Genomic DNA, 8,303 nt, shown 5'->3' with positions numbered 1-8,303 from the left:
AATATGACTATGGTGTTTTTTTAACACTGGACATTATTTATTAGGCTAAAGGGAAAATATAAATGATATAACTCATATCAAACCAGACGTTCAGGAATCATCAGCCTCATGTGACTGAATGGAAATGAGGATAAATGATGTAAAAGGTGTTTGTTGCTGACAGACAGACTCTCCTTCTCTCTCTGACTTTAATAGTTTCATTAATAAAAGTTTATGGGGGAAATAACAGATCATGAAAAGAAAAATCTTTCTAAAAAAATGCAGAAAGTTATCTTGAATCCGTTTGTCAGGTTTTATAAACCCCTCTCAGTGTCAGGCTGCTTCACTGGCGGTGTGTGAAGCAGAGATACTACAGGTCCTTCTGCTGCTGTTCAGAGCTTCAATTAACAGATTTTAACTAGATGGTGAATCGGAAGACAACTAAACTATAAAACGTTTAATCTGTGATCTGTTTCCACTCCGGTATGAAACTCCAACGATGTTGAGAGGTAAAGTTATCAGATCAGTCTGATCGGCAGCAGCGTCCAATCAGTAACTGATATCCAGTAAGGGGGCGTGTCGGTCGGTAAAAGACTTCCGTGGAGGATATACTGGTGTATCCTCGCTCATAGCTCCTCCGGCAAGCCTCCTCGCTCCTCGCTCCTCGTTGCACAAATAAGAGCTTTGGGACGGTCTTCAAAATGGCGCACCAGAACAACTTCCGGTTCAAGCGAGGATCGAGGAGCGAGGAAACGAAAATTAAGAGCTTTGGCACGCACCCTCTGTCTGCATGTCGTCAGGGTCGACCGCTAACCTGTGAGCCAATTGTTGGTTTTTGACAGACGAGTCCTGGAGCTCCGTCTGTCCTGTGACACATCAACAGAAAATCTCAAAAGGAAACACATGGGACACTCCATCTGTACTGTAAACAACATTTATTTAAATGTACAAAATCTGATTAACTGTCAATTTAATCTTCATCTTCCTCCTCCTCTTCATCCTGGTTGATCTGGAAGTAGCGGAGCTCGTAGCTCTCCTTGGTGTTGGCCACGACGCGCAGCCAGTCACGAAGATTGTTCTTCTTCAGGTACTTCTTGGTCAGATACTTCAGGTATCTACAAAACGGGAGAGCAAAAACAAGAGTGTCAGATTCACTTTCAGAAACGGGTGTGACAGGTAACAGCGAGACTAGGATATCCCAAATTACTCCTTTAAGCCATCAAAATTTGGACACGGACTGGTCTGTTAGTGTAGCACCATTTCACCTCCGCAGTAAGCCGTTCTAATACTCACTTGCCTTTAATTCCTGGGGGTTGGTGGCAGCACAATTTACACCAAGACATTAAATATAGTTGCACCGCCATGCAACTAATACCGAAACTTCAGTCACGGCTAAATTTAGTCATTTTTGTACAAGTAACGGGTTGAGCTCTTTCATTAAATATTCCTATCTTTGGTTCATGATTTACACTTTTCACTGTCCCTCATGTCAAACACAGCTCAGTGGAATCAAACACTAAGGCAGCAGTTTAACTGAGTCCACAGGTACTCCACTCTGTTTACTCCACCGAAGGGCTGCAACTAACTTAATATTTTCCTTACTGATCAATCTGTTAACTAAGCATTTAGAACGTCCATCACACTTTCCCAGAATCCAAGATGATGTCTTCAAAATGTTCTGTCCGACCAACAGTCTAAAACCCAAAGATATTCAGTTTACTGTCATACAAAACGGAAGCACAACATCTGAGACGTTAGAGAAACTGGAAGCAGACCGCAGAGTTCTTGATTGATAAGAGGTGTAAGAAAAATATCGATACATTTGAGTGTCGCGATATTAATGTTCGAGTATCGATTCTCCAAAACGCTGTATCGATTTTCATTAAATATACCGGCATCATATGAGACTAGAAAAAACCCGAAGAATCCATTGGTAATAAACTATGTCATACTAGCTTGTCGAGAAGGAGATTAAGTAACGCTCCAAAGTTACGCTATATTTTAGCGAGGAAAAACTGTCATGGCCATTTTCAAAGGGGTCCCTTGACCTCTGACCTCAAGATATGTGAATGAAAATGGGTTCTATGGGTACCCACGAGTCTCCCCTTTACAGACAAAAAAACATGCATTTTTTGCATGCAGTACAAATGTGTTATTTTCGCCTATTGTGAAATGGTGTATTTGAATATTTCTGCATACTGGGGTCACTAAACAGTCTTAGAATCGCATAAATTGTGTATCACTGGAAAGCTGACTCTTGTCCAATGAGTCCAACTGTATTCATGTGTAGTGACTTTTTTTTAATTAGATTTTATACATAAAGTGGTGAGTCTTTATACTATTAGTTTTCCTAAACTTAGATTTTAAAAAAATCTCAATATATTGCCTTGCTTAAAGTATTGTAATATCCATCCATCTGCAACCGCTTGTTGTAATATATCGCAATAGATTGAATCGTTACCCCTGTATCATGATACGTATTGTATCGCCAGTTTCTTGCCAATACACAGCCCTATTGATTGACGGATTTCTGCCGATTGACTCAATCAACACTATTCCAGAGTCCACCTGACCAACTGAATGTGCCTCCAGACATAACAACAATACAGTGTATTATTACATATATTACATGGTCACGTGGTCACAGGAAAAGCAAAGAGTTAACTGGTAATGTAACAGGAGATAACCTACAGATGACGTAATGCTCTCAGCTGGATTTAATTGATGTAGACTTATTTAAAAGGAATAGTTGGGGAAACGTGCTGATTTGCTTGTATGTCTGTATGGTAAATATGAAGCTACTGTCAGTAGCCGGTTAGCACACTCTCTCCAAAGGTAACTAAACGTGCCCAGCAGCACCTCTAAAGCTCACTATTAACATGTTCCATCTTGTTTGTTTAATCTGTGTAAAAATCGACTGGGAGCAGAGGTGTATCCTGTGAGTATTTGGCAGCTCTGGATGAGCTTGGCCCGGTGGTAGCAACACATCATTATTTACAGCCCAGTGCTGGTTTATCTACCGCATTCATATTTTATATATCGATTCAGTTCATTTTTATATAGCATCAAATCAGAATTTATCTAAAGACGCTTTCAATCAATCATGATCTTCTCTCACAGCACAGAGTGAAGCTTCTGTCAATAAGAAGACAGAGTCAATGAACGGTCGAGATATCTTCATATCAACACGGGGGAGCGGATCCTCTTCAGAGTCCGTCATGTTGCTCCGCCGTGTTTCTACAGTAGCCCAGAACGGACAAACCAAACACCGGCTCTAGAGAGAGACTTTCGTGTTTTTTACGTTTCCTTAAGGCCACCGTAGTTCTCTGACACACTTGTGAAACTGCGGTAACGCCAGCCGCCGTCTAGGGCTGCACAATTAATCAACTTTATTGAAAGCGCAATATGGCCTCCTGCAAGTTTAAAATCGCAGGAGACGCAATATTTGTTAAAGGCGAAATGTGTGTCCAAATACCAGTTAAAAAGAAGTTTGACGTTCCGCTGTCAACCATCTTGCACTTGGGGCAGAGCTGTTTTGCAGGCTGAAGGTGAAGAGGCAGCTCTGCGTAGGAGTGTGCGTTCAGCAGCAAACTATAGCCTACTTCTTGTCTTACTTTCAACGACATCAAGACTCACTTTTTTGTGCGTTTTCTTACTAATGTCCAGCAACACGTGTCAATTTCCGCTCGTTACACGCACACAGTCTTTTCAAAATAAACTTCCTTAGGAACAGGATGGTGCCTGTTCACCTCCTCTTGCGCTGCATTCACACCAAATCAGGTGTTTAACCTGCAGCGGAGGAACCACAGGACCGTTTGATAAAAACCCAGCGGCCTGCGAAGAAAAGTTGAAACAGAATCAACTTTTTGATAAACGCAACCCGACGTCACGTAACCGCCGATCCAGAGCTGTGAAGCACAGCCAACAGCCATGAGGGGAAAAAAGACGCAATATTCGTGCAGTCGCTTGGTGTTAACGGGCCATTAAGGGTGTTTTCACACCTTTACTTCAGTTCATTTGGTCGTCCGGACATTGTTGCATTTTAGTTCTGGTCCGGCTCCAGTTAACACTGACTTTTTACAAACGAACTAGAGGAGTGAACATGAAGTTGTACAGACTGACAGGTAAATCCGTGATTGGACAGTTTTGGCGATTGTCACCCTGCATCATTAGGACCCACGTGGGGAAATGAAATTCTGGTGACTGACAGAAGTTTATGCAGCTTTAATGCTTCTGATGTGTATATTTATGTTCTTTGGTGTCACAAATAGCTCACAAAGAAATAACTATTAGTTACTAGTACTAGATTGCAAATCGACTGCATGTTATGAATAATGACTAACAGGTAGAGACAGGACTTTACAAAAGCCCTTTTGTCCGCTCCCAGATGACAGATGAACGTAGGGGAGCACACAGACACGTGCATGAGGCATCTCGTACAGTAAAGCTTTGTTTATACTCGCGTGTTCACCGTTGAGCAGGACCTCCGTAGATAACGCGCGTGCTACGAGCATGCACAGAGGTGATTATGCTCAACGCGTTGTTTGTTGCAATATGCTCCGAAACGCCAGGAGGCGTAGAAACAAAATACTCTGTGGGTAAGCAAGAAGTCAACGAGTGGTACTGGAAAGTAAAGTAGGTTGCCTGGCAATAGTAGTTACAAAATGAAAAGGGATACTCCACTCAAAACATGATTCTACCTCTTTTCTTTATATTGGCAATGTAAGGGGACATATCTTATTTTTTTTTAAAACAGATGTGTTAATTGGCTCCAAATTGAAAATGAGTTATAGGCCTGCATGTGTTTTGGGAGGAGTAGCCTGCCCCATAATGTAAATGTAATGTGATTCATTCAGAGTTAATAATAACAGTCATGCTGTTGATTTGAGTTGTGGATGAACTGTAGATGACTGTCAAGCAGCCTGGATCTCAGCAATAAAGAATATTGAGGATAAAATGGTGTTTTGTCACATACAGTTTTTCTTTTGACCTCTTTTCACCACAGCCAAACAGGGAATTACATTACATTTAAAAGAATTTACATCTTTGAAGAAAACCGAAAGCTGACAGCGTCAAGTCACGCTGTTGGACCGGTACTGTACAGAAGACACATGGAACGCGAGCAGCGCAGCTCGATGGGCGTGATGCGCGCGGTTCTCAGCAAAAATAGACGATGAAAACGATGTGTTGAGGGCTGGCGGTAGCAGCTCCGCAGCAGCAACGCTGTCTGTGTGGAAGCCACACACGTACGAGCGGCTGCAGCCGCGCTGCTCACCCGGTCTGTGTGGCTGCACCAACCTGTTAACATGGACGCCGAAATGAAAAGTAAAAGGTTCCATGACGAAACGGAACAGCGGTAGCCCGTACGTAACCATAGACATCCTGTGTGGGAGTGACGTAGTTTATCGGTTGTTGTATCTCCGTCGTGTGTGTGTGTGTGTTTATCACGGTAATGACGGTATTGCAAAATCCATGTCGTGGCCGAACGTGTCACCGGTTACGGTGATGACACCTGTATACCGCCCACCCCTACTTGTTGGGTTTAAGAAATGTCCACAGCGCAGTATACCATACAAGCAGGTGATTGAGTGTGACTGATTCTTACCTTTTGGAGAAGGGCACCTCAGAGGACACCGTAATCTTGCTCTTGCTCCTCTCGATGGAGACCACACCACCACCCAGGTTGCCAGCTTTCCCGTTCACCTTGATGCGCTCCTGAAGAAACTGCTCCTGGAAACACGTTTATGTACACAACGGACAGCCATTTGTACAGTATTCTGAGATCTCAAGGCAAAATATCTGCAATTTGCGGCAAGTATTACACGTTCACTGTGATGTATTACTCAATACAAGCATATGTCAAGTCTCAATAAGTCATTTTTTATATTGTCGTATCATTAATTTTCTCTCTGGGGAAAGTCAGCAGTACTGTTGATTGTATCTTATTTGTGGTAAACATACTAAAACAGCAGCACATTGAGAAGATCAGATGATGAGTGGTGGACTTACAAAGTTGGCAGCGTCCATGATGCCATCTTCAACAGGATGAGTGCAGTCCAGTGTGAATTTAAGGACCTGCTTCTTCTTCTTACCACCTTTGCCGGTGTTCTGCTTCTTCTGCTAATGAAGCACAAAACGTTTTACTTGACAGAAAGCTAAAACAACATGACTTAAAGGTCCCATATCATGCTCATTTTCAGGTTCATATTTGTATTTTGGGTTTCTACTAGAACATGTTTACATACTTTAATGTTTAAAAAAAACTTTATTTCCTCGTACTGTCTTTCTGAATATACCTTCATTTACCCTTTGTCTGAAACGCTCCGTTTTAGTGCATTTCAACGGAATTGCAACAGAATTGCATTGCTAGGCAACAGCTTGGGTCCATGTTTACTTCCTGTCAGCTGATGTCATTCACATACACTGCAACAGGAAATAAACTGGGACCCATTTCGAATGTTTACGTTTAAAACTTTGAAATGGTCTAAATATTGTACATTTGTGACATCACAAATGGACAGAAATCCTGACTGCTTGTTTCAAAAGCTCAGTTTCTGAATACGGGCTGTGTGCGTTTCTCTGTGGATTGAGCATTTTGATACTTTCACAGTATTTATATAGGACTTAAACCTGCTTTATAATATAAAAGCCATGAAAATGTCACTTTTTACAATATGGGACCTTTAACTTCTCACAATGCTAGTCCATACACTTTAATGGAGAACGTCGTGCCATACACCATTTAAAGCCAACAGAAGCACAGAAAACAGCAGCTGTTTAGTCAAAAAAACAGAATCATCGGCATCAAAGTGTTTCCAACCAGAGTTGGTTTGCTTGAACACACTGTGACGCTACAGGAAGTCAATTATAAACCAGTTTATTCGCTGTAAGTGTGGAGCTATGAGGCGCGTTGATTCACCAATATAAGCAAGGCCAACATAAATAGATTTAACATTAGTAACGTTAACGCAACGTTACATTAGTAACGTTACAAGAGCCCCGCGCGGCTTCCTCTCCCCCTTAAAGGTCCCATATTATGCTCATTTTCAGGTTCATACTTGTATTTTGTGTTTCTATTAGAACATGTTTACATGCTGTAATGTTAAAAAAAAAAAAAATTATTTTCCTCATACTGTCGGCCTGAATATACCTGTATTCACCCTCTGTCTGAAACGCTCCGTTTTAGGCATTTCGAAGGAATTGCAACAGAATTGCGTTGCTAGGTCAACAGCTTGGGTTCATGTGTACTTCCTGTCAGCTGATGACATTCACATACACTGCAACCAGGAATAAACTGGGACACATTTTGAATCTTTACGTTTAAATCTGTGTCAAGGGTCTAAATATTGTCCATTTGTGACATCACAAATGGACAGAAATCCTGACGGCTTGTTTCAAATGCAGAGTTTCTGAATACGGGCTGTGTGTATTTCCCTGTGGATTGAGTGTTTTGATACTTTCACAGTATTTATATAAAACTTAAACCTGCTTTATAATTAAAAAAAACATGAAAATCTAAAAAAAAAATTTAATATGGGACCTTTAAGATAACGTTCAAGTGTCGGAGCTACACAACAACCGCTGTGGTAAACTACCTGCATCATCACATTAACGTTAGATATCATCCGCTTCTACAACTACAGCATTTGTGCAACTTGTTAGACTAAACTGCGCTCGTGCAGCGACCCGGACAGCAAGCTGAGTCAACAACGTGGTGAGCTACAGCGCTTAGCTACCTCTAAAAGGCCACCGCTACCTCATAATGTGCTCATAAAAACACTTCAGAGCTGAACACAAACCCGCCATCTACACCACGATGGTCAGAACAAAACTGTTATCTCATCCCGCTCGTTTTCTCTGGCTTTCACAGCCTAACTCTACAGTTGTGGAGGAGTTATTAGCAGGAGATGTTACTTACAATAGGCGCCATGGCGGAGAAGCTAACAGAAAGGAAGAGCAGGCCAGTGCGCATGCGTGAATTGTACCAATCGAACGCCGAGCTATCGATTGAATCCATGCATCTGAGATTGATTAACAAACTGTTTTTTTTCTCCCCCACTTTGAAAATGTCAGTAAATACAAAAGAGTGTAAATATGAAAACATGTTTAAAAGAAACTAAATAAAATGTAGTAATTTATGACAATTATTATAAAAAATAATCTAGGCGAGCAAGCAAGGGGATGCTGATAAAACAAACAAACACAACAGCCTCTCTAATCCATCCAAAACTATATGGAATTCACATTATGGTGATAGAGCGAAATCAAAAGGATAGAAATTGATCAGGGTTGTTTTGTCACGCCAAAATAATGTTACCTTTTGT

General features: G+C 41.4%; 1 protein-coding gene across 2 annotated transcripts; it reads right to left on the bottom strand.

Annotated features, from left to right (window-relative positions):
- Nucleotides 1-897: 897 nt before the first annotated feature.
- LOC141772265 (large ribosomal subunit protein eL22) lies at nucleotides 898-8,032 on the bottom strand. Of its 2 annotated transcripts, none has more exons than XM_074643067.1 (4): nucleotides 7,898-8,032; nucleotides 5,989-6,099; nucleotides 5,585-5,709; nucleotides 898-1,094 (listed from the first exon to the last, which is right to left on the bottom strand). In XM_074643067.1, the coding sequence occupies exons 1-4, from the start codon at nucleotides 7,994-7,996 to the stop codon at nucleotides 950-952; spliced, it is 480 nt and encodes a 159-aa protein (XP_074499168.1). In that variant the 5' UTR covers nucleotides 7,997-8,032; the 3' UTR covers nucleotides 898-949. The 2 variants fall into 2 exon arrangements, with proteins under 2 accessions (XP_074499168.1, XP_074499170.1); XM_074643069.1 differs by having other exon boundaries at nucleotides 5,989-6,096; nucleotides 7,898-7,938.
- Nucleotides 8,033-8,303: the final 271 nt, after the last annotated feature.

This window comes from Sebastes fasciatus, chromosome 8 (genome assembly GCF_043250625.1).
Source record: "Sebastes fasciatus isolate fSebFas1 chromosome 8, fSebFas1.pri, whole genome shotgun sequence".
NCBI classification, from domain to species: Eukaryota; Metazoa; Chordata; class Actinopteri; order Perciformes; family Sebastidae; genus Sebastes; species Sebastes fasciatus.
Note: the sequence above shows the minus strand (reverse complement) of the source record. Positions and strands in the feature narration are given on the sequence as shown.

What these genes read in the sequence shown, in the direction of transcription:
- LOC141772265 (XM_074643067.1), bottom strand. Translation starts at nt 7,996, where the DNA reads ATGGATTCAATCGATAGCTCGGCGTTCGATTGGTACAATTCACGCATG. An exon ending in TCTCCGCCATGGCGCCTATT is followed by an intron (nt 6,100 to 7,897) that starts GTAAGTAACATC and finishes GTGCTTCATTAG; the next exon opens with CAGAAGAAGCAGAACACCGG. An exon ending in TCATGGACGCTGCCAACTTT is followed by an intron (nt 5,710 to 5,988) that starts GTAAGTCCACCA and finishes ACGTGTTTCCAG; the next exon opens with GAGCAGTTTCTTCAGGAGCG.